We start from the raw sequence: 27,178 nt of genomic DNA on the forward strand, positions 1-27,178 counted from the left end.
AACCTCTTCTTACAGCACACAGTGTAGTGACCTACTTGTTCTGTACTGTGTTACTGCTATTGTTGATGAATGATGCTATTTTGCAAGGGAGAATTATGGATCTAGGCATTTGTAGATCACACATACATTTCACACACACATTCACAGAATTTCACTTTGATGTGTATCATACTATTCTGTTTCTGTTCATTTGATTCTAAATGGCCTTTTCTTCATATCAAAACAATGTCTTAGAACCATGTTTCAGTTTCAGAGACATTTAATGCAATTTAAAGGTAATACTTTGTAATATACAAAAAAGTCTAACATACAACAAAACAAAAAGACATTTACAGCAGAAGTGATTAGAGAAAAAAAAATAAGGGGAAAGCAAGTGATCATTTATGTCCACAAGAGCAGCAAGAAGAAGATTAGCTGTGGATTTTCCTCAAATGGTTACATTCAGAAAAAAATGTCCAGTCATTGCTTGTCTCCAGGATTGCTGTCTAGCTTATTCAAGCTCAAGAGTCCAAAAGTAAGGTAAGTAGGTAAGCAGATGTTCATGAGCACACACAAAGCATCTCTTGTTATGATTGCGGTCTGAAAGGTAATTAAAACAGAAAAGAAAAAAATCAAGACATTATGCAAGTTTCACTGATGTGGCACTGTTTTGGTAATTGACACTTCTGGGGGTTTCCACTGTCAACCAGAGATGTTTCAAACATGCTGTCTGTTTTAATGTGACTTGCATGTGCCTTCACTGAGGTACTGTGAGAAATGAAAATAGATTTTCAAATGACTTCATATGATACATATGAGTTGATCTCAGTAATACATGTATAGCCCTGTGCTTGGTACTTACTGAATGATTAATGAACATTCCGGCAAGGCAGTATGTGCATTCTGCAGTGGTGGGTGCAGACATGAGCCATGGGCTGCTGCAGTGTGAAAAGCGACTGTGGAGGTTTTTACAATTTAACATCAAAGGTAAGTCGCTGTCTGGAGAGTTGAAGCTGATGCCTTTGGGTGCAGTACAATGCACCTGGCTACACTCTTAAAAATAAAGGTGCCAAAAGGTTCTTTGGAGAAGAACCACTTGTGGTTCCATAAAGAACCTTTCAATCAATGGTATCTACAAGAACCGTTTTTGTAAATGAAATGTGCGAAGAAGTGTGAAGAACATTTCCAAAGTTTTGAGAACAACATATTGTAAAAGGTCTTTTCCAACTGAAAGGCTGTACATCTGAGCCAAGAACCTTTATTTTTAAGAGTATTGTTTAAGAAACGCTAGCTGCAATGAGGTTCAACTGTTTTGTCCATGTTTGATTTTCAGCTGGCCTGTGTTTTAAAACATCAATATAGTTAATTACATGTTCAGTTTGCAGAGGAAACCACCAAACCACAGAACACGCATGCATCAGATTTAAGAAGATTATAGGCAGCACTACTGGAGGCTTTACACTTTTTACAACACTACCACCAAGAAGATCTTTTAGCACAGAAAAGATTCAAATAACTACCCACGTCCAACAAATAGTAGATACTGCTGCAGTGTAATACTTAGTATTGCACAATTCATAACCATGTAATGGGCCACAACAGTACACTTCTGGTTAACATTTATACTATAACTACTAGATTTCTAGAACAATAAGTTCTTGCTATGTTTCAATTAAACAATACTGTTATTTGACATTAACATCAAGAGGAGACAGTTACATGTGGTACGGAACTTTAGAGTGCTAGCTAGTGGGATTTTCATTAAAAACAGCCTGGCAACAGGGCACCCTATTCTGCTCAATGTAGAACAGTTTAAGGTTTGAAGCCAAATCGTTTTGTATTATGCCGAATTACAAATCAAAAGGACTGCTGGCTAATAAAGATCAATTGCTGTATGTACAGGTGAGATGCAAACTGAGTTTGGTGTAACACAAGGGAATTTAACCTGTTTAAGGCCACAGAAAAATAGGAAAAGCTACAGGAACCTGTTCCAATCCTGCAGAACACCAGTCTTCACTATTGCTATAAACTACTTAATAAGTGAAATCAGACTTATAGCCCAAGATTAGAATATTTTCCACAGATAATGTGGCTAGTTTTGGATCACGTTAAATACCAGCAATGTGAAACACAGTCTACTTGATAGGCCTTCAGTACATAAGCTTGACATTTGCCGATTTTAAACACATGTAGGCTACGACAGTTTTGTACTGCTGACTTAAAATGTATTAAAATGTAAAATTAATAAGATGCAACATCAAGAAATAGTCTAGAACAATACTAGTATATTATTAATTTACAGAAATAAATAGTAATAAAATACAAACATATAATCTTTATTGTTTCATCTTCTATTACTGTTGTTTTACTTTTCTTTAATTTTGCAGTTTGTTTGTAAAACAAGGATATGACTGACACTTGATGATGATAATAATGATTAACTGAATCCCCTGTTCCTATTAAATAGGTTTAAGGTTAACAGCCATACAAAAGAAGAAATTAATATGGGTGAGGTTTTTTTTAATGTTTACTTTTATAGGATGAAGGTGTTGAATCATACTGTATTACTGTAGCCATCTAATTTGGATAAATTCATATTAAATACATCTACAATCAATTAAAAAAATTAAATTTTATACATTTCCAAAGGAAATATCTGAAGAGGTTATAAGTCTAATTGAAGGCTAGGAAACAAAATGATCAATAATCCTCTGAAGGCCTCTTGGTTTTAAAACATTGACATAGTGAAGTACAGTAAAAGCACTTCCACAATACAGTTACCGTTCATGCATTTGCAGTTTAATGTTTTTCTGCCTATATTATCTTTCTTTTGTGCAAAAAGGCACTTTAAAGACAAAAGAATCTTTTTGAGGATCCCCGTTAGAGGACATTTGAAATGACATCAGTTGCAAATCATCCTCGTCCCCATCCCAAATCAGCTATAGCAGTTTTATTAAGTAAAATATCCAAATATCAATCTTTGGAGTACTAAAAGTGCCCTGTGTTACAGGGAATTTGTCAATAAATGCTTTATGTTTGGGTATAACTATGGAAATGACTCAGATTACAAAAGTATCAGGCAAACCAAAAATGACCAAAAGCAAAATGTAGAAATTATATATATATATGTAGATGGCACTTCCAAAATGTACTCAGTTCACTTATATGAACATGAAGAACACAACATTTCAAAAGATTCCACATCATCTTATTCAATATAAGAGAAAACTCACTATAAAATGCTTTGTTAGAGCTGTAAACCTTCCAATGATCTACAAACATGACTACAATGTGGTGACTTTGTAGAACTGAATAAAAGAACCAACTGAAAATCAAAGTTCATGCAGTCAACAATACTGAATTAAACTCGTAACAGAGTTAAGAGGTGTTTTGCTTGTTGTTTGCTTTAGTGACATTTTCTGTACTAACGGCTGATTAAAAAACTAGACAGTCATCTAAAAAATATCACAACAGGCATCCACTCACAAAAAAAGCAACTCTACACTTTAAGGTACTTGTTGTAATGGTCGTCATTTGCAAATCTGAGCTCTGTGTTTTGTTCTGTTTTCACCCTCAGGATAAGATATCATAGCTTTACCCCAGTTGTTCAGTGAACAATACAGGTTGCATCATGTTCACCAATCATACACATTCACAGTTCAATACATGATGGTCAAAGTTCACTTTAAAGACTGAAGAGAAAGCTTTAAGGTGCTTTTCTCCAACGCTTATCAGACAGAGCTCTTGGGCAGTGCCAGTTGCATTGTCGTGTCCTCTTTCTGCATTAAAAACTATTAAAACCACAGCGCCTTAGTCACACCATACCAGTAAATGGCACATATTGTGTGAAATCTCTCTCAGGCATTGGGCTTCTGCATTTTTACATACTTATTCTCATCTGCTAAAATGCAACATGATGGATATTCACATGTGAGTGACTCAGGATGTGGTTTTCAGCAAGTTGACTGGACATATGGTCAAAAACAGCTCTCCCGCATTACTTTTCTGGAGTCTTTCATTCAGTTCCATGCACATTATTCTAAGCTGAATAGTACAGGATAGTACGTCAAAGACTTGCCAGCCACTTGAGCCTCCTTTCCTCCTAGCACATTGTAAAATACTGACCAGAAGTCCTTCTAGTTCACCCCTACTCTGTATTAAACTCTTCAATGTATTACATAAGGGCCTAGATCCATTTATGTGCTGAAACATCCCTCTTTCTGAAGTTGCATGGTTGATTAAGACTGAAGTGATGATGGTATATACAACGAAACATCAATGCTTTTCTCCTTTTCATAGCCCTCGATGTCAGCTAAAAGCATTCCTAATGGCTGAGTGGATTGTTCACATTTGATTGATCATCACTGCGGACAGCAGTCTCCTGGCAGGTCATTATTAATAGCTTTTGTGTTCAGGGTCATCGCCAAAGAAGAGATGTCAAATTTTCTTTTTTTTCAGTTTGACAGTGTACCCTTAATGTAGCATCAACAAAGCATGACTGTTTGATCGTCATGGCTCTACAGATCCAATAAGACATGTGAGATTTGAGCCATTTCGATGTGTGTGTGTGTGTGTGTGTGTGTGTTTGTGTGTTTCTGTGCTTCGAGACTGTGGAGCTTCTGCACGCTCCTTGTCCATGTGATCATGGTTTGATTGTGTTCAAAAGCACTTCAGGTGCAGACTGGTCAGATGAAAGCCGTCCAGCCAAGGTTTGGCCCCTCACAATCCGAGCTTATACAACCGAGGATGGAAAAAAACTTTGATGTGAACTATGATTGCACTAGGTCTAAAGAAGTTGCTTGTGTGTCTGCGGGTAGGACCCGTCTGCTCAGCTTGCTGGACGTTCATGTGGCTGGCGTCTCGGCCTGCAGGCTGGACATGCGGATCTGGGAGCTGCTCTTGCTCAGAATGGACAGCTGTGTGCCTCCGTTGACACCACTGCTGGCCAGGGACGGGTGTCTGTGCTTCAGGTCCACCGCAAAGTAACGGTTCACTGTCCAGCTTCGCCACTTCCTCTTGATTTCTGACTGCACCTTCAGGGAGAGCAGTTTTACTTTATTAGTTGCATCATAAATTGATGTGGCATGTATGAATCTAGCAAAATGCTAATAGTAATGTGACCTGAGAATAACAAGTGGTTTCCAAAAACAATATTTCTATTTTCCATTTCTTTGAAATTTAACATATTGCAATAATATAAATCAGTGAATCTCACTATAAATATTTTAAGTTAAGTCAACTAAGCACACAGGTGTTTTTCAGTTAACTTAACGCATGTGTTAGTTCTGCTCCTCAGTTAGCTCAAAAATACAATTTTCTAAACAACAGTCAAATGTTAACTCAGAACTCTTTTTTAGTGTAGAGCAGGCACTCAGGTATGCAACTTCATAGCTGTGAAACTGTGCAATAAAAGAGTTGTGTTTAATGGACAAATTTCACAGCATGTGACAACTGTTTATGCTAGTGCGCAAATACACCAGCGACCAAAAAAATGATAATAATCTGTGATTTTACATAATGACTTACCTCTCCGTTGAGAAAGCAGTAAAGCACGGCGACCACAAACCCCTGAGAAGACAGAACATTGCTTATAATTGTTTTGATTTTTTTCCTGTTAAAGTGAGAAATTTCCAGATGTAGTGCATTTGTATCAATCATGTGGAGAAATGCTACTTCTACTTAAAAAAATACCATTTTAAAACTTTATTTTTACCTTTTTATACAGATTTTATACAACCTGCTGAACACTTTGGAAGATGGCCCAAAAAAGCTCCAGTCCATTAAGCAAATGTTCCTGAATCACTAAGCTAGCGTAATGGCACAGATCTGTGTAAACAAAACGGGTTGAGGTTAAATACCTGGAAAGAGCCCAAACCAAGTTCAAACACGAGCCTCTCTCGCTTACTGACATCCTCCGGAGTGAAGGCAAACACAGTGTAGTGGATACCAAAGAGAGGGATGAGCAGGAGAGTGGATCGGGCCAGGCGCCTGTAAACCACACAGTATTGGGCAATAGGGGGTCATTACTAATCACAAATACCCAAATGAACTGTCAAATGAAGATGCAACGCTTACAGATAAATGCTGGACTCATTTCCTCCTATATCAGGAGACTGCAACTTCTGGACAAGGATTATAATGATGCCAATGAAGAGGACAAAGTTGATCTGAAAATATAGAACGATTATAATGTTAGTTTATCTGTACTTTTGTTTCCTTTTGGAAATTCCATTAATTATTAAAAAAATATATTTTTATTTTAACCCACCATGATGGAGGCAAGGACAGGTCCTTTTATCACCCACCAGATGGCAGCATTGTCATTTATGTCCCAACATCTAGAGACGTCATTTATGGACAAATATACAACATTTAGACACAGCCAGAAAGATATTATGTTATGTTAATATACATGTACTACGATACAACCTAATATGTGCATAAATTCAACCACATCATCATTATCTGCTCTCTTACCCAATGTCATCAAAATGGACCCGAAGAACAGCCCAGATTGTCACACACACTGTTGGGGTTCCTGAATACGAGGTATACAAAGCTCTGAATGACTTAGACACTAACCCACTGGGTTTAGTTACAGTACTGTAGGCTTGATCATGCTGTCAGGTAAAAGTGGGCAATATGGCAAGACATACATTACTATTTCAAGGTAGTATCAATATACAAGATATGTAGGTTTGCAAAAAAAGTCAACATTTGCAAAACATTAACAATTTAAAAGGAGAGAAGACAAATCAAACAGCTGGTTAGACAGATGTTACTGTGAACTTCATGTACTTATTATTTATTGGGTATAGTTTATAGTCTAAATCTTTTTATGATGCATACAGCCGGTAAGTAATAATCAACGCTATTCATTCATGATATTATTTTTTTTAAGTTTTTTTTTAAGTACTGTAATGTAATTTACTATGGTAATGCCACCACATCCACATCATACTGCCCACTTGGTTAGTTCTTGCTCACCCCAGCCGATGATGGTGTACCAGTAGAAGTATCTTCTCTCTGGGAAAAACGTCTCCACCAGCAGAGTGAAGAGATACAGGCCCTCAATGAAGAGCCAGAAATAGTTTGATAAAACACAGTAGTGAAAAAACACCATCACCGCCTTACACTCCACCTGCAACAACAAAAACAAAAACAACCAAGTGCTTTTACAGTCTTGTAATACGTGTTCATAACAGCCATCGATAAATGCATAATGCAGCATGTTTGTTGAGGCATGTTTGTCAGGAAAAAACGATGTGAAAAGAAAATATATATGTTTAACATGTGCAAACATGCCACATATATATTTATATATATATATATATATATATATATATATATATATATAGTACATTTGTCATGTACAATCTGTGATTCTACATTTGTGTGTGTGTTAATTTGTTTGTGGTAACAAAATGAATCAGACATTCATTTCAGTTTTTAATTGCGCCATTAAAAACAAGCAATAAACAGTTTAATGGAGAGAAACAGAGAGAGAGAGAGAGAGAGAGAGAGAGAGAGAGTGTTTCCACACTCACAGTGTGTATAAAGCAGTGGTTGCTATCCTCCTCTGCGTACAGGATTCCATCTTTGATGAAGACAGAGATTGCCCTCAGGATAAAAGACACAAACAGATTCATATGGATGAAGTTCCTGGTGCAGTGCAGCTTCCTGTGGGGAGACCAAATACAGTAATGAGTGGGAGTCAGTCCCATACCTTAACCATAAACTGTTTAAATAAACCAACCCAGTACAATCACTTACATAACACTTCATCAGTTGTTTGACAGAAACTGTGATCTAACAATATCACATTGCAATTCAGTCAATGTGCTTGTAACATGAGATATTGGTACTCATTGCTACTTTTCTGTTACTTGGAGTGAATATTTCTGATTAATTTTAAAATACAAATGCTCTACATTAACATATGCACATTTAGATAAGAGCATTGTCTTTTAGTTCATGAAGGCAGGATGTTGTAAGGATTCTACTGTTTTCATCTGTTGTTTCAAGTTAAGGCGTCTGTCCCCTCAGGACACACTTAATTCTTCCCTCACCTGAACCAGCAAAGGATGACCATGGCGGTGGTGAGAGACACCAGAGAAGTGCTGTAGCCCACTGTGTACAGAGCCTTCACAGAAACATAATATTTGCCCTGCAAAAGAGAGCATGCCAACATTATTTAAATGCATAACAATATACAAAGCTATAGATAAATAAATAAATAAATAATATGTATTAATAATAATCAGTTTTATAAATAGGCATTTAATGACCTGGGAAATGAACCCCTCTTTTTTTTTTTTTAAACTAAGTCATATTTCTCAGTAATTACACTGAAAACTATGTAAACTAGCTAAATTCTTCTAACATTACACTGGGAAATGGAAGACTGGACCTACCAGTGGCCTGTGGCCATATAAGGAATTAACACAGAATTAAATTGATGTGTCAAGTCAGATTTTATAACTGAAACAAATTTGCAAATAATTTGTAAGACAAAACAAAATTTTCCTTGCTGCATTGTGTGAACAAAACCTATTTATGGTGCCTCTAACGCAGTGGCACAGCGGAAAACACAAAGAATCCATTCCAATTTGCCTGGATCAGCCCCGATCCCAATCCACTGAAACCAATCAGGACAACCCTATATTCAACAGTATACACACAATATATAGATAATAGATACTAATGTACAATAAACAATGAGGATAACAAACACACACAAGTAGAGACACTGGAACAGAGTAAGACCATTTACATTTTACATTTGACCTTACATTATATATTAACTGACTTATATAACATATTCTTTACATATATTTACTCCTTACATTCACCATTACATTACATTTGACCACATAGATGTTAGGATCTTTTTAGCTTTTTTTTTCAAAATCATTTCTGTTTGAAGAACATTCCCATCCTCATGAGTTTTCTACTGAAGTGCATTGGAGTAAACCACAGGAAACATTTAAACCTCCACTCCCTGCTTTCAACGGCTTTCCCAGAAGAACAGTCGAGCCTCAACTATAAATTCTCCCAAATGTGTACAACAACATTCCAAGCGGCGTTAGCAGCTGGTCAACAGACAGCATGTTTCTTAACACTAAATATATTCCAAATAGTGCTGGACATTATTTTGTCCACCCTCTATTTTTATTAAGCTTCAAAGCATTCCGAGTTCAGACAAAGGTTATTGCTCTGATAAGCAATAGGCCTTAAATATTTATTTGCTTTGGAATTAAAGTTATTTTATTACAGAGGAACATGACATGAAGTGAAGGTCTCCTGTCTTGGTCTTTATATTATTTTTATTCAATCTCAAGCACTCCACTCTCAAGGATCTCCACTCTCAAGGATCTCCACTTAAAGCATCTCTACCTAGCATCTTATTAATTTATTAATTTGTAATACCTTACATATATACATATATACTGTTTATATCTGGATTCAGACTGATCATGACTACAATACTAAAGTACAGAGTTAGGTAAGTTACTTATAATTCTTACCATCGGACTGGTCCGATTATCATCAAAAGGACAAACATCCACATAGTGGGGGAACATCTCTGTCCAGCCATCCTCAGTGCAGTTCCGACTCACCTTTCCAAACTCTGAAAAATGCATTTGGACAGTGACTACTTTTGTCTGACAAAGCTAGTCTGAACAAGCTACAGCTTCCACTAAATCAAAGACACCAGAGGCTGGTTTAACAATCTTTATGCATGTTTAACCAGAGGCTAGTTATAGATAAGCCAATAAAGCAGACGAATGTACCAATAGAAATGCTTAGAATACAATTTTTACAATTCCACTGAGAGAAAATTGCTATACAGTGGGGAGAACAAGTATTTGATACACTGCTGATTTTTCAGGTTTTCCCACTTGCAAAGCATGTAGAAGACTGTAATTTTTATCATAGGTACTCTTCAACTGTGAGTGATGGAATCTAAAACAAAAATACAGAAAAATACATTGTATGATTTTTAAATAATTAATTTCCATTTTATTGTGGGAAATAAGTATTTGATCATCTATCAACCAGTAAGAATTTTGGCTCTCACAGACATGTTACTTCTTCTTTACGAAGCCCTCCTGTTCTCCACTCATTACCTGTATTAACTGCACCTGTTTGAACTCGTTACCTGTATAAAAGACACCTGTCCACACACTCAATCAGTCAGACTCCAGCATCTCCACAATGCCCAAGACCAGAGAGCTTTGTAAGGACATCAGGGATAAAATTGTAGACCTGCACAAGGCTGGGATGGGCTACAGGACAATAGGCAAGCAGCTTGGTGAGAAGGCAACAACTGTTGGTGCAATTATTAGAAAATGGAAGAAATGCAAAATAACGGATAATCTCCCTCGGTCTGGGGCGCCATGCAAGATCTCACCTCGTGGAGCATCAATGATCTTGAGGAAGGTGAGGAATGAGCCCAGAATTACATGGCAGGACCTGGTCAATGACCTGAATAGAGCTGGGACCACAGTCTCAAAGAAAACAATCAGTAACACTCTACGCCGTCAAGGATTAAAATCCTGCAGTGCACGCAAGGTGCCCTTCCTCAAGCCAACGCATGTCAAAGCCCGTCTGAATGATCCAGAGGAGGAATGGGAGAAGGTCATGTGGTCTGATGAGACAAAAATAGAACTTTTTGGTTTAAACTCCACTCGTCATGTTTGGAGGAAGAAGAATGATGAGTACAACCCCAAGAACACCATCCCAACCGTGAAGCATGGCGGTGGAAACATCATTCTTTGGGGATGCTTTTCTGCAAAGGGGACAGGACGACTGCACCGTATTGTGGGAAGGATGGATGGGGCCATGTATCGTGAGATTTTGGCCAACAACCTCCTTCCCTCAGTAAGAGCACTGAAGATGGGTCGTGGCTGGGTCTTCCAGCATGATAACGACCCAAAACACACAGCCAGGGCAACTAAAGAGTGGCTCCGTAGGAAACATCTTAAGGTCCTGGAGTGGCCTAGCCAGTCTCCAGACCTGAATCCAATAGAAAATCTTTGGAGGGAGCTTAAAGTCCGTGTGGCCCAGCGACAGCCACGAAACCTGAAGGCTCTGGAGGAGATCTGTATGGAGGAGTGGGCCAAAATCCCTGCTGCAGTGTGTGCAAACCTTGTCAAGAACTACAGGAAACGTCTCATCTCTGTAATTGCAAACAAAGGTTTCTGTACCAAATATTAAGTTTCTTTTTCTGGTGTATCAAATACTTATTTCCCACAATAAAATGGAAATTAATTATTTAAAAATCATACAATGTATTTTTCTGGATTTTTGTTTTAGATTCCATCACTCACAGTTGAAGAGTACCTATGATAAAAATTACAGTCTTCTACATGCTTTGCAAGTGGGAAAACCTGAAAAATCAGCAGTGTATCAAATACTTGTTCTCCCCACTGTATATAGAGATTTTGTAAAATACAATAACATAATACAGTGGCTATATTTTCATGGAACCCTGATGGCTCTGCAGTGCTGATTTCATTCCAGTCATATTCAGTCTTAGGGTCTTTACAATAGACAATGATTGGTAGTTGTTTCTCACCATCATATTCTTCACTCATGACCTCAAACAGTTCGGGGCAGGGCATCCACATCACATCACCTAATCGCGCTGGCTGCCAGCATGTTAGGTTATCCCACATCCAGCGACACACTGCAGCAGACAAACAAAAAATACAGCATTACTTCTAAACCTAAACTCAAATGTAGCTCCTAAAATGCTGAACCACACACTGAACACAGGAATTCAAAAGCTTTATGAGAGGGGAAAAATCGTCACTGTCAGACACGATAGTGCTCCATAGCTGCGCAGACACACTTTCTGGACCAGTTTATATTGGGGTATTTATGGCACCTGAGAGTTGAATAACCCAGTTTGAGTTATATTTAGTGGTGTGGCTTGACAGACGTTCTTTACTGTACAGTGGAAACGTGCGTAACTGACATGCTACAGAAATAGTTCTCCATCTGGCACTGTATCTTTGAAAAAGGGCTTTATAATTAGTTCATGTTCTGTATTTGAAACATATTTAGGCTGTCTGACAGAGCACATGACAACAGGATCAGTCTTTTATTTTTATATGCAGTAAAAAAAAGACCTTGAAGTGTCATTGATGAAATGCTGGATCATTTCATCAACTCTCTCTCTCAGCTTAGCCAAACAGTCACATAAGGATTTACTTATTCGCTTTATATGTGAGCAGAAGATTATAGCCTGCTTTTTCATCACTGAATCCCTCTTAGATTCTTCACTAATAATGGGGAAAAAATTGAATTCTATAAGTTTAACATAAAAGAGAGAGAGAGAGAACAAGAGAGAGAGAGAGAGAAAGGGGAGAGACAAAAAACAGTGGGGGAATGGTAAAATACAAAGAAAAACAGAAAGGCATACAATTATATGAAGCTGTAGCTTTTAAAGGCACCATATCCTATTTTTTTATTACTTTTTTTCCAAATGTACGAATGTATGTGCCCCTAACTGTCATAATCCTGTCATTGATATAAATGTTGTTGATGTAAATGTTAGGACTGTCACCAAATGACACTGGACATGCTGGTTTGGTTAAGCTGATCTTATATATGAGGATATAACCTTAATCTTAAATCTCCAGTTACATGCATATATCTGGATAATATGCATATAGTATTATCCAGACTACTGGTGTCCAACAGGAAGCAACATTTCACAGCAATTCACCTCACTGACATCTGTGCCTTTAAAACATCTTACATTATCAGTAAGTTTATCCTCCATATATCTCCCACTTAAAACTGCACCATCTTTACAACAGACCAACACATCCACAGCATTCAGCTCACAGACTGCTTCCTATGGCATCATGCGAGGGAAGGAAAATGCTATTTTCTTTATTAGTCAAATATATGAATGTAATGCTTTACATGATGTAAGCTTGCAGAACTACCCATTCTAGCACACTCATTCTAACAGGCCTCTAACAAACTTCCTTTGCCCTAGACCACATAACTGACATATCAATCAAGAGCTGTCATAACTGCTTTTCAGATTGGAGATCACATCATACCATGTCAGAAAACTGTCAGGCACTCTCTTTCTGTCTGTCAGTTAAGCAACTTCTCTGTTTCTACAAATGGCCAACAGGGCTGTGATACAAATCATTTTCATTACAGGAGTAAAAAACAAAAATGTGAACATTTATTTTGCATTTTTTTTTCAAAAATCAACAACTGAAATGTATAATTTGCACAAACAAGTCATATTCTTATATATCGCTCCAATGTCTGTAATATCAAATATTCTTTTTTTTGTATAAAGTTGAAATGTGTTCAGTTCACAGAACATATTGTCTTGCAACCGTTTATATATAACAAATATTTGTATGCATATTACAACACTTACGGTAAACAGTGTCTCCAACTTGATTGTGTGATCATTTACTCAAGTACTTATTAAAGTACAACACATTAATCATGAAAAAAGCACATAGAGATGTGTCTTTGTTCATATTAAATTAATGTTGTAACAGATCACAAAACCCACAGTAATTTTAGCTTTCAGTTTGAAAGGGTTGTGTGTTACTGCTTGGTTTATATTAATGACTTTTATTTTAGTTGTAGCGGTTGAGTGGAGCGATTGTCTTTCTCTTGCTCCATTTGTTTAATTCATATGTTCCACATTAAAAGTTAATTGTAAATTTTATAATTCTGAGGTTGACTTAGTTGAAATTGTCTCCTTTTTACACTCAGCCAGTGTCTATATGAGATCCCTATGCCTCACACTAATGGAACTCTGCTCTCCACTCACACACCAGAGTGATCTGCAGATGTGTGGCAGTGCTTAATGTGTTGCCTTCTGTCTCTCGTGGCACAATGTTTACATACAGTACCGGTTTTATCCACACGCTCCGTTCACGTGATGGACAGCTGTTCAGTCTGTGTGTTTTTACTGCAGCTCTGCATCTGGGGGAATTATTACTGTATAATGTAACAGCGACAGTAAAACTGTACTCCACACTGTTATGGTTAAACTTTGGCTATTAATCTGCCTTCACATATGTCTCAAACCATGGGGGGGGTTAAAAAAAATTAGGAAAAAAATATTTTTCTTAATAAAATAAATAAAATAAAGTTTTGCTCAACAAAACCAAATGTATATAAAATAAAGAAGCTACTGCTACTTAATTTGTCAATCTAAACAAATCATAGTTCCCATTTATAAATGCTAATGGTCGGTGCCTGACAGGAATCTAACAGTAAAATTCATGCCTACAGTAAAATGTTCCGGGTCCATAACTACAAAATGCTGCTGTACCAGACGTTCTATATTGTATTGTTATGTACAGAACATTTAGGAGTTGATGATCCTAAACATGATATGGAACATATTCTATCAAGCATTCTCAGATATCTGAAGGTGCTAATCCATTAAGTGCCAACGCTAGAATCTTCAAATCAGTTCTAAAAGAAACAGACAGCCAGTGCGCTGCTAGAACAGGTGTAATATGTTTTTTTCTTCTTGGACGGTGTCAGTACTCGCGGTTTGAACAAGTTGTAGTCGGTCTATTTTGGTTTTTGGTAATCCTGTAAACGGTGTATTACAGTAGTCTAGACATAAACAAAACAGAGGCATGAATCACTTTCTCAGCATCATGCTGTGTGAGGCAATGCCTGACTCATGTTATGTAAATTAAAAAGGCTGTTATGATCATGTTGAATCAAATACCACACTCAGATTCCTATATATCTTTTGTTTGCTCTCTGTGATTCATTTTTTATAATGAGGAAGTTTTTTTCTTAATTAAAAGCAGCATTATGAAGAATTGGTGGTTTTGTTCTTGGCCTACAGTCAGGAAGTGAAATTTTTGCTTTAAGCCACCCCTGAAGAAAAGCATGCTTACATGAATTTCCTGACAAGCTGAGAGATACAGAACCATCACTGAAAGTGAAAAAGGCATGAGAACTGACACTCCTCAATATTACTGGTAGAGTAATATTCATTTTTTTAACTAATATGATCAGGTTATGTGAGAATTTCCCCACTGTGGGACTAATAAAGGATTATTTTATCTTATCTTATATAGCGTTGCACAGTTCTCACACAGTTCTAATGCTCTAACGTTTTCCTGATCATTTCTCCAAAGCTACACTGTGCAGTTAGCAGTGCATTAAGCCTGAAGTAGCCATGATGGAGACGCTATTCTCCTTATTACAGGTCACTGGAGCATCAACGTGATTTTATAGCTTTTATTCTAAGGTAAAAATGCTACATAATGTTTCTTTAATTTTAAAATGTTTCTGTCCATTAATGTTATGATTATTAAGTTATGACTAATTAAGCTTTATTATACTTGATTATTTAGGAAGCTGGCCTACAGATCAATACGGTTGTGTGTGGTGTACGTAACCATAAAAATTAACTTCATTCTCTTAAATGATGTGTCCTAGCAGTAACATGTATAATAAATATAAAAGATCACACACCAGCTGGCAAAAATCACTCCTGGCCATTCTGTAAAGGTTTTCTGCTTCATGCCATCTGGCAAACAAGCTTGTTTTCTGCACAACTGCTCATCTAGTAACAGTCTTATTACCTTTCTACTAAGGACATAAGTCCAGTTGGTAAAATAGCCAAGAGACGGATTTATAAATAGACACAACAAAGCAAAGGAGAAAATGCGGTGTCCATATGACAGCTGAATTCCATGGAGAATGTGAGGACATTTGAGTGACATACTCTTCCTGGAAGCCACTGGAACATTTAGTCAGTCCCAAATGGCATTATCTCTGATTACGATTTCTCAAATCCTGCCTTCTCTCTGGAAAACTGTGTTAATTATTTGAGTAGAAAGGACACAGGACACACATGACCAGCTTCAAAGCTCAGTCATACTTCTTTGTACTTCCAGAATCTCCCACATATTATTTTTTTCATATCAACTGATAGTGTTTGGAGATAAAAAAAAAATGACATAATCGCTTAATTCACTCAGAAAACACTAATGAAAACACACAGTAGCCATGCTCCTCTATCTTTGTCTCTCTGAACCGAGAGAGACAATGCCATCCCCATATTATCTAATAAGCATGTCTCTTTGAAAGGAGACTTGTCAAAGCATCAGTGCTTTATTATCAGCGCTGGACTTGACTGTCCACAGCATTAAGAACATTATTGAACAGTGGGATGCCAGAGTGAGCTCTGAAAGATCTGTGTGGACACATGCATCTTTCTGTTTCTACTTAAGCCACATTTCCTTATGCCAGCTTCATGTAGTGACAATTCCAGGACAATTTTTGATATAGTCCTCTACTAGTTATTTCTTAGGTTCAGCGATCAGCCTTAACATTAAAACCACTGACAGGCAAAGTTAATAACATTGATTGTCTCATTGCAATAACACCTGTCAAATGGTGGGGTACACCTTTTAGGCAGTAAGTGAACAGTCAGTTCTTGAGGCTGATGTATTGAAGCAAAAGAAATGGGCAAGCACAAGGATCTGAGCTGATTTGGCCAGGGCCAGATTGTGAACATGCAATTCAGAACATATACCACAGAGATTTGTTTGAGCCCATGTGTTAAAAGATCAGAACCATTTTGTCAGCACAAGAGAGACCAATGCAGTATTAGGCAGGTTGTTTAGACGCTATGGTTAATCGTTTTGGATCCACTCAGTCAAGGTTGATGGACATTGCTTCTTATGTGTAAACTCAGCTGCATTTGGATACAACCATTGCTTAAACAGAAGTTCAAATGTACACTTAGGACTGTACAATCTCTAGAGAAAACATACAAGCCTAAGGTCACCATAGACAATGACAGGTTCTACACAGGGCCAGCTTTGGGGTGGGGAGCAGTTGAACGTTCTCCCGAGTGATGGAGCTCCATTCAATACCTTCAAAATTAGTTGAGTGGTGTTTGTGACCAAACCTAATCATTCAACAACCATACCTGACCTCACTAATGCTCTTGTGGCTGAATGTAAGCAAATCTTCCCAGCAATGCTGAGAACCTAGTAGATGCAGTTACTACAGGAGCACAGGAGAAAAAACTTATTAATACCCTTGATTTTGGAAAGTTTTGTCTAATAGAATCTTTTTTTTTTTTTTTTTTACCATTTTCTGGGTCGCTGCTAGGGTCGTCCAGGGCCATCCTCTCCATGCATTTTTCTTTCTCTAGCTGGATGACACAATCTGGATGCATGCACAATATCTGAAAGACACAAAATACAGAAGTTCAAATGTCCGCACAATTACTTCCATCAACTCCTTCATTCAAAACCTGATGTTGTTGTCAAACAGTCCTTGTCAGAAATGCACCCAGGCCATGCAAGTCTTTGTGTGCCAGCAGGGTCTACACCAGCACTGAATGAACCTTCACCCCCTTTCATTAATCTGACGTATATGCACAGCCAGAAATGGCTGCAGGACTGCCAGTTGCCTTGACAATGGCATTGAAAACCTGCTGAGACACTGAAAATGTATTTGTGAGTTACATAAGAAGCAGCACTTTGCTTTCAGAACTGTCAAATCTTTTGTAACCCTTTTCTATTTGGAATCTGTGCTATGAAGACTCACTGTGTGGGAGTGAAACAGGCATGCCCTGGCACAGTCAGCTGGGATCCCGCTTTTTGAACACTTTTGAAATGATGTTGGGATTTTATGTATTACAAAAGAATACCAAAGCATTTGAACATCCTTACGCCACAGGGCTGTACAAATTGTCATTAAATTTCAGATTTCACCTATATTAAACTTCATTTGATTTTATTGGTACACTGAATACACTCTGTGCAACTATAGTTCCACACATGAGTGGGAAATGGACAAGAGAAGACAACATAGTATTTCCAGAATTATCTGCATTCTGTATAGCTTTACTGTTGGAAAGTGACCTAGGGTTTTATAAAGCAACTACACAAATAAAATGTATTAGTTTTATTACTATTAGTAATAGTAGTAGTAATAGTAGTTATTGTTGTAGTAGTAGTTGTAGTAGTTGCTGTAGTTGACCATCTAGTTACTGTAGTAGTAGTAGTAGTAGTAGCAGTAGTAGGTGTTGTAGTAGATGTGGCCCAGTTGTTGTAGTTGTAATTGTAACTGTAGTGTTGTTCTAATTATTGTAGTAGTTGTTGTAGCTGTAGTCATCTAGTTATTGTAGTAGTAGTAGTAGTAGTAGTAGTAGTAGTAGTGGTAGTTGTTGTAGTAGCTGTTGTAGTAGTTGTTGTAGTTGATCATCTAGTTATTGTAGTAGTAGTAGTAGTGTAGTTGTAGTGTAGTAATTGTAGTTGTAATTGTAATTGTAGTGTTGTTCTAATTACTGTAGTAGTAGTAGTTGTAACAGTATTAGTTGTACTTCTAATTATTGTTGTAGTAGTAGTTGTTGTAATTGCTGTTCATTGTTATTGTAGTTATTGTAGTATCTTTTGTAGTTATTTTAGTAGTAGTAGTTGTTGTCGTAGTAGTAGTTGTAATCGTTGTAGTAGTAAAAGTTGTTTTTGTTGTAGTTATTGTAGTAGTAGTTGTAATTGTTGTTCTACTTATCATTGTAGTAGCAGTTTTAGTTGCAATTTGTTGTAATTATTGTTGTAGTAGTAGTTGGTGTTTCAGTTATTATAGTAGTAGTTGTTGTAGTCATAATATAGAGATTGCTACTTTTCTTTTCCATTAACATTACTTGAGAGTTAGGAACAATGGCAAAAACAAGAAGAATTTATACAAAGACACACACAATGAAAAACAAATATACACACTCACAAATTCACTTCTAGTAATTAGTATTCATGTTGCTAAGCAGCAGGAAGTTTTGGGAGACAGGGGATGAGAGGGCGTCACAGCGGGGGATATTTCCCCTGATTCACAGCTCATCTCAGATTAGTCTACAGATCATTACAGCAGACTGGCAAGCTCTCTCTCTCTCTCTCTCTCTCTCTCTCTCTCTTACTATTTATATTCTTTCACTAACTGAAGCCAAAAGAGCTGTTGACCTAAAATATATTTTTGCACACAGTACTTATTACACTGCTGTATACAAACAGATGTAAACAGTAACAGAATTACATGAAATACAGCGATTGATATTCAGTAGCTCTAGTTTCCACATTCGGAAGCTGAAATCAGCGATCTCTTTTTTGAGCAATATTAATGAGTATACCCTGCCCAGAAAAATGGCTCTGCAGAGCAAAGCACACCATAAAAGTGTACAATAAATATTCTAAGACATATCTATTGTACTACTGTGCCCTCATAACCATCCACTACATAAATTCCTACAAGTCAAAACACCTCAGAATTGAACACTATAATCTGCTGTGGCTGGCTTGTGAATATGCTTGTCTTTACTGTAGTATTTCCTTTAAAGCAGCATTATGTAGGATACTGGGTACCAGTACAACACATGTACAAACCCACTCAGCTCCACCCATGTGAGCCCCACATGAGCATTTTGGCTGGTATTGCTACTCTGGGCAATTACTCTACCATGTCAGTCCACATGCTTCTTTCACTTTTAGTGATGGTGCATGTGAAAAGTGTGTCCTGTAATGTTGGCATAAAGAACAAATTTGTAGTAGATTTTTGAGCATTGATGTGAGGATTTGATTGCATTCATCGACAGTGTCAGTAGATCAGGATGCTCCCAACTCATTCCTATAGAACTGGATAAAGCACCATCACTGGACACAGTTCCACTGCTCCACAGCACAATACTTTATACCCTCTAGTTCGCACCTGACATTAGGCATGATAACAATATGTTCATATTCATCTGCTCTAGAAAGTCTCATTCTTTTGGCAATACCTCTCTACAAGGACCAAACAAGCTGTGTGTGTGCGCATTTGCACATCTTTGTCAGCAGTGGGTGCAACTGAAAGTAGCTGAATGCATTCATTAGAAGCAGTGTCCACAGACATTTGGACATATAGCGTATATATAATGTATACATGCATTTTTTTTTTGTATAATATAAAAGTATAAATTGTAAGGTCAAGAATTGTAGTTAGATCAGCCACAGCATTAAAACCACCTTGTGTAGGTTCCTCCACATGCTGCAAAAACAGTTCTGACCCATCAAGACACGGGCTGCACAAGACCTCTGAAGGTGTCCTGTGGTATCTGGCACCAAGACAGCAGCAGCAGATGCTTTTAAGTCCTGTCCAGACGAGCTAGCCTTCGCTCCCCACACGTGTCAATAACCATTGGGTGCCTGTGACCCTGTCGCCATGTTGCATAGGACTGTCAGGTGTCAGATTTGTTGCAGACACATACATTAGTATTAAAATATATTAGAAATGTCCGTTCACTACATTAACACTGAATACACATAATGCTTCACTGTAAACAGATCAGAAGTGGAAGTGAAGATTCTTTCCTGGTTATCTTTGTGCTAATTGGACTGACAGTCCTCTGCTCGGAGTGTATGTGGCACTTGTAACATGAGTCATGTTTAATAAACATGAATGTCTCATGCATATTTATAAGGTCACTGTCAATGCCCACCCTCAGCCTGGCAGCATCACAGAACAATTTCCCCCATAAACGCAGCGTGATTCACTGCTGCTGCACAACAAAACTAGCTAAATCACCTGTTCTCTTGTTTTCATTCACCCTCTTAATTAATTATCAACAACAACCAGCGGAGAATAGGAAGGTTTTAAGGTTCGCCAAAGCATTTGTTGGTCTGTAACATTAATTTCTCCTTCGTCAGGCATTTAATCATTGGACAGTTTTGAATATAGTTTAAAATAAATGCTAAATTCTGAACTGGAAAAAATAATTCACAGGCCATTATCTTCTAGACCTGTGTGTGTTTTCACAATTGTCAATTGTCACATTGTCAATATAAAAAAATATACGTTGAAATTCTCCATAAGCAAAAAATCCAACCTAAAACTGTCATGTCGTCACTATTGTGCAAAAATCAATTCAACAGAAACGCTCCAAAATGAACTGGAATAAAATTGTTTTACATTGACTTCCATTAAAGGTATTTGCATGAAAGCAACGATATGGTGTTTGTTGTGTTTGTGTGTTGCCATTCACATCCAAAGAGCGAGGTCTCATTGTTGATGAAACTCGATTTTCGAAATGATTGATTAATAGATCATGTCATTTTGATGGATGCAAAAGGTGGAACTAAGAATTGGGCAAGTGTAACGCCTGCACTGTCAGTGGCAGGCACATAACAGAGACACAAGATGGATAAAGCACTGATAATCGTCTTATAATTGCATTGCATTTTTCATCAATGTCATACTGGCATTGAGAGAGAACCATCGGCTATACAAAAGAGAACACTGTAGCACTGCTGTAGGATGTAAGTAGGCATATTTACAACTATATTTAGTAGGCATATTTAGATGTAGCTATGGTAACATTTTTCACTTTGGCCAGTGTGAACATTTTAAGTACTTCAGTAAATTCTGCCTAGGAAATATGCCCACCTATTTTAACTCATTTCAAGCATGCACTTTTCACAGCTGTTGAGCTCTTAGCATTTATCTGGACTTAAACACAGCACATCCTTGCAACAGGATCTTTAAAAAAAGAGAGAGAATATCAAAAAATGAGAGCTTTTAAAAAATAACTATTAATAGATCCAAGGATCTGAGGATGATTTGAGCTTTAAACAAAAATCTGAAGCAGTATTTGCAAAAGGACAACTGAATTTAGGTTTATAGGTTGGACAAACTGCTTTTAGAAGCACATTCCACATGACTAAAGTAGGCCATTAGATCATCCACTTGACTAAGAAGAAAAGATTCACTGTCTCAGAAGAAACTTTACATTAACTAAAAGAAGTACCAAGTGTTCATGACACTCTTCAAATCCCACACCACTGCATCTTCATACAGCATGATGCAGTGAGATCAGAGAGATTAGCAGTTAGCAGTTAGCTTTCAGCGGTCACACACAGCCCTGACAGAGAATGGCCTGTCCCTGATTGCCAGGAGCACTCAGTCGAGCAGAAGTCTGTTGGCTCCTGCTCAGTTTACATTTGGCCCGTCTGGTGCCAGAGCTCATTGAATGCCAGAGCCTTGTTTGGTGCCAACCTGCGGGTGACGTAAATGTGTACGCGGACGTGTGCTTCTCTTCTGCTTGTAGTGTCGAAAGTGGAGCATGGGGAGATGGAACAAATCTGTGTGTAGTAGGGATGGGACGGTTATCAGTTTAATGATGACACTGCAGTATAAAACCTGATCCCTCATTAATGAAGGGAATACATATATTGTTGTAAGCTGTCATTAAATTCCAAAATATCAACATAACATATTGCATTTTCAATTGTATGTTTTTGTATGGGATGATGATCATAGAGTTTCAAATTTTAGTCATTTAGAAAAGTCAAGATAAAGGCATGTTATAGTTTGTAGTTATGATCTGAACAGTAAACAGCAGTAATGCTGGTAAACAATACATTCTACTAAAATTGTAATGATTCCATTGTGTATTAAAGCACTGTAAACATTTTCAGTATATCTTAAAAACATTGTGACAAAACAAACGACTAGTGCTAGGTAATAAACCGGTATGCTGTGCTTTACAGTATTATTGATTGTTTTTCTCCAATAATGAACATTATGAATTATACTCATATCTTGGTTATCTCATTTTTTATTTGCTTTAAGTGTCTCATTTTAGTTCTTTACTTGTGATATGCAAGGCTTGATAACTGCAATGTGTGTTTCCTTTATTCTTCAGATTGTGTTCTTTGGTTAGCACAAAAACATTTTTAAGCATAGGCTAGTAGCCTTCAGCGAGCATAAGTTCATACTCATTAATAATTAATATCAACAGATACTAGTAGTTCATGACTGAAATCAGTCAGAATCTGTTTACCATCAGAATCGGCCAATTTACACTCATAACACATGATTACAGCCGATCTATGTGGCAGTATTATGATGTGGAGAATATGAGCCACATAAGTACATGCTTTTTCAGCCTCTTCTATGTACTTGAACATAACTGAAATTAGAATTTAATCTATATCGTCTATTGTAGTATTTTTAAATGAACACTATTATGCCAACCATAAACCATTTTGTATATAATTTAACGTGTTCTCATGTTCATGTGAAGTACAGTATTTACAGTATAAGTTTAGTTTGTTTTTGGTTACATAATTTGGTCACAAATGATAGACCAGCATTTGCTTTTGTAAGCAGCTTTTTTCACCCACTAGTATTATGCTAGCCCTAGTAGCAATAAATGAATGCTAATGATGATGCAACAGTATGTTTTTATGCATTGTTTATGACAGTTTTGGTATTTAAGTCATGTAAGAAGTTTTATACTGACCTGTTTTATAAATATTTTGCCTAAATATTTGCAGTGGAGGGACCATTTCTGACATGCTTTTATGCTCAGTATGTGATCCAGATTTCTGAAGCCAAATGCAGGTTATTAAGAAATGGTGGAGCTGTAAGAAAGCTAATTGACCAGTAACTGCACTGAAATGATGCAATGGGGATTACTGCAAGCACTGGAGTTTTTAAGTTTTTCCTTTATCAGTCAAAAGTGGGTAATGTTCTCTTAACCACTGGAAGATTAAAGTTTAACTTGAAAGTAAAGACAAAGTTTAGCATTTGCCCTGCTTATAGTATATGTTAAAATGAAAATATCTTCAAAACTAATTGAAACTATATGATATATAGCTGGAGAAACAAGTATGTTTGTGAAGATTTCAGTGGGTTTTAAATAAGGTATCTGTCAAGTACTAGTCGAATCCAAATCAGTTAACCAACTTACTAACTAATAATGATAATCATTAGTTGTTGTAATTCTGATTGTAATAGTTGGGGATATTTCAGTAGTAAGGGACTAGTAAGGGGCAGTGGTGGCTCAGCGATTAGAGCGCCGGGCTATTGATCACAAGGTTGTGGTTTCGATTCCTGGGCTCAGCAAGCTGCCACTGTTGGGCCCTTGAGCAAGGCCCTTTACCCTCTCTGCTCCCCAGGTGCTGGAGTTGGAGTTGTGTGTGTGTGTGTGTGTTCACTACCACAGATGGGTTAAATGCGGAGGACACATTTCATACGTGTGCTGTACAGTGACAAATTCCTTTATTATAAAACACCCAAAATTAATAATGCATTCAAAATGCATTAAAAGTCACTCCACAACAGAGACCACCCCCAAAAGCCAGTTAAATGCACATAATGTTTTTTTGGGGGCCACCATTCCTATTGGCAACCTGGGCTGTGATATATTCTGAAACAATTGATCAATACTGTAAAATGAATATGCTAATTTTAGACACTGATAATCATGGTAGGACATTTTAATATTGTCTCACTGAGTCATCACCTCTAGAATGCAGAACAGTCTTCTACAGAGGAGGATATTGTGTACATGAGAGTAGCAGTCATGCTGAAGAAGGCACACTGCCAGAAACAAAATGGCAGAGGTGTGTGATCTGAAGAGAACTGCAAGGTGACATTAAACACTGAATGTTTTGACAGCTTAGAATCTCTGTCTCTTTCTCTCCCTCTCTCTCTCTCTGTCTCTCTCTCTCTCTCTCTCTCACTCTCTATACATCTGTACTGTATCACTACACTTTCCCTCCGGATATTTAACACCTCTGTCTCATTAACAGGCCTTTATAAAGGGATAGGATATTTCTGCACTGCATCACAAGATATTGCAGCATATTGCAGACTTAATTCAAATGCACATGCTAATTAAACATGCTGTTTCAATCCTGTATTGTCAATTGTATTTTCTAGCATGCAACATGTGAGTGTGCATGATTGGGTCATTCAAATTCAACTCCAAAACATGTATTTGTGTTTGCACTGTTGTGTACAACACTGCACAATGGTTGCCTAACTTAATGAAACAATGGAAAAGGACAGCTGGACAATAAGTGTTGAATAGCTTAACAACTAATAAGATAACTCTTTCCCTATGGGAAACATATTAGCAATGGCTGCATGTGCAGTTGCACTATTTCATCAACATGCTGTGGCTGTATAATATCTTATGCAGTCCTGTAACACCTGTCAATTAAACCTTGTGGGTTAGACTAATGTGCAAGTTGATGTTGTCTCTAAGCAATTATTCTTTCCCAACCGTTCAGTACCTGTTTTCTGTAATTGAATATACATGTTGCTTACCAGTGGAAGCAGAGTAAAGGTTAAGAGCAGGTGATGGCAGGTTTTCATGGTGTCAGCCATTTTATCTCATGCAAAGACACTGCGGAATATCCCTCTGCTCAACTCCAATGACGACCAGAAAAAAGCTTGGTGGTAAACAGGCTCACAGGATTGTTGAGGTGGTCCTTCAAATCATCTTGGAATCTGGAACACAGACACAAACAATCTATTAAAAATACTGTATTGTTACTGTGCACTGTGAGCATTGAATAACTGTGCAAGAACATTAGCATGTCATGTATTGTTGCTTCTATAAAGTATTTAAAGGACCCATAATCTAGTCCACTCTCTTCAGAATTAAACAGCTGATTTATTGATCAGACATATACTATTACTGAGTATGGCACATATTTAGTTCTTTGTAATATAAAAATAATAACAATAATAATAATAATAATGTTTAATTGATATTTAGTCATAGAATTCAGTGGTGTTTTACATTAGCAGCTAAATCAAATAAACAAAACAGCCCAAAGAAACACAGACAAAAACAGCAAACACACACAGAGCTCACAGGAGACAGGGGGGAAACCTCCTTAGACTAAGGTGTATCAGCGAACTGGCCCAGATAGAGTCTTTATGAGCCTCAAAAGGGCTCAGAGTCATGATGCACAGTTACTCTGGTGGCCAGCATGCGTGGGCTCTAAGCCAAAATGGCGTAACATTGTGCCACCCCAGGAAACATCTTAGCTGCAATGTAGACTCACTTTGACTGCATGCAAAGGAAACATCCAAGTTAGGAGTATGCAGAGTCACTCAGGCAGTGATGTGCAACAAAACTTAGAAAGGCTGTGGGATTAAAGTGAAGACTGATTGGCATTAATGGCCCCAAAGTGTGCCAGGGAAACATTCCCTACACCATTACACCAACTCCACTAGCATGGACTGTTAACATAAGAAAGGCTGGGTTCATCGATCCAAGCTACTATCTGTGTGTCTCATCAGAAATTGAGATTTATCAAACCAGCATCAGTTTTTCCTGTCTTCAACTGTCCCATTTGGAAGAGTCTGTGCCAACCGCAGCCCCAGCTTTCTGATCTTGTCTGACAAAAAGAGAACCTGACTGTACAGAGATCAAAACAGAACATTTCCCCCCAGTTCTGATGATTGATGTTAACATTATCTAAAGCTTGTGTAAAAAACAAACTGAAATTCTACACTGCTGTAGGTTGAATGGGTGGTCTAATGTAAATGTGTTATAACTGTGACATCAAAGCCTTTTGTGATACAGTATTTTGACTGAGATTTTAATTTCCACATCTCCTGTTTGTGCCTGTTGTCTCAGTGCTGATGGGTCTGTGAACACAAATAATATCACAAAATCATCAAGCAGCGGAGATGCCAGGTGGTGGAGCGAATGCAGTGATCTCATGGCAATCAAATTAAACACTAAACGCTTGGTTATTCTGGCGATAATACACACACACACCCACACAACACAGTGACAAGAATCCCCCTATCATTACTGATATATCTTTAACTTCTACATTGCATCCAAGCATAACCAGGATATGACAAGATCTAAGCTGCGAAACACATCAAGTGCCAACTGCAGAGTCTTGCTTGGCAGAGCACAGCTGCGCTGACGCAACTCAGATGGCTGCACGGCGGCTGCTTGGGGATAATAACTGATTCAGCTCAATGCTGGACACACACCAATCTCATGCAAGGAGGGAATGTTGGGGCTTGATAAACAATGGTGCTGAAGATGAAAGGTGTTCTTTGGATTGGAAAAAACAACAGTATTAAACACATCACCCATTAGTGGATGGAGGAATAAAAGGGTACGTGGTAGTGGTATAAATATCTGAGCATTCAAGGATTTAGTCTGATGATGTTTTGTTGTAGGAAATGATTTTAAACATTTATAATGTAACAAAGTTCAACACCATTCAATTCAACAATGAAAAAAAAGTATCTGTTTTAGTTTGTACACTATATGTCCAAATGTTTGTTCTTTGAATATATAGTCCCTAATGAATGCATTAAGCTACTTTAAGTTGCACCTATTGCTGACGGACAGCCTAGTCCCTTT

General features: G+C 37.5%; 1 protein-coding gene across 1 annotated transcript in view; it reads right to left on the bottom strand.

Moving 5' to 3' along the window:
• Positions 1 to 241: 241 nt before the first annotated feature.
• Positions 242 to 27,178, bottom strand: part of adcyap1r1b (adenylate cyclase activating polypeptide 1b (pituitary) receptor type I) — a 37,376-nt gene continuing 10,439 nt past the window's right edge. The window contains exons 2-14 of the mRNA XM_072684302.1: positions 25,105 to 25,287; positions 17,107 to 17,203; positions 11,561 to 11,671; positions 9,507 to 9,610; positions 8,049 to 8,146; positions 7,527 to 7,659; positions 6,967 to 7,120; positions 6,457 to 6,517; positions 6,248 to 6,317; positions 6,055 to 6,146; positions 5,838 to 5,967; positions 5,506 to 5,547; positions 242 to 5,012 (exon numbers count right to left, since the gene is read on the bottom strand). Of these exons, the coding sequence (XP_072540403.1) occupies positions 4,824 to 5,012; positions 5,506 to 5,547; positions 5,838 to 5,967; positions 6,055 to 6,146; positions 6,248 to 6,317; positions 6,457 to 6,517; positions 6,967 to 7,120; positions 7,527 to 7,659; positions 8,049 to 8,146; positions 9,507 to 9,610; positions 11,561 to 11,671; positions 17,107 to 17,203; positions 25,105 to 25,164 (1,341 nt within the window). The 5' untranslated portion in view covers positions 25,165 to 25,287 and the 3' untranslated portion in view covers positions 242 to 4,823. The remainder of the gene's footprint in view (positions 5,013 to 5,505; positions 5,548 to 5,837; positions 5,968 to 6,054; positions 6,147 to 6,247; positions 6,318 to 6,456; positions 6,518 to 6,966; positions 7,121 to 7,526; positions 7,660 to 8,048; positions 8,147 to 9,506; positions 9,611 to 11,560; positions 11,672 to 17,106; positions 17,204 to 25,104; positions 25,288 to 27,178) is intronic.

This window comes from Salminus brasiliensis, chromosome 7 (assembly GCF_030463535.1).
Source record: "Salminus brasiliensis chromosome 7, fSalBra1.hap2, whole genome shotgun sequence".
In the NCBI taxonomy this organism is placed as follows: domain Eukaryota; kingdom Metazoa; phylum Chordata; class Actinopteri; order Characiformes; family Bryconidae; genus Salminus; species Salminus brasiliensis.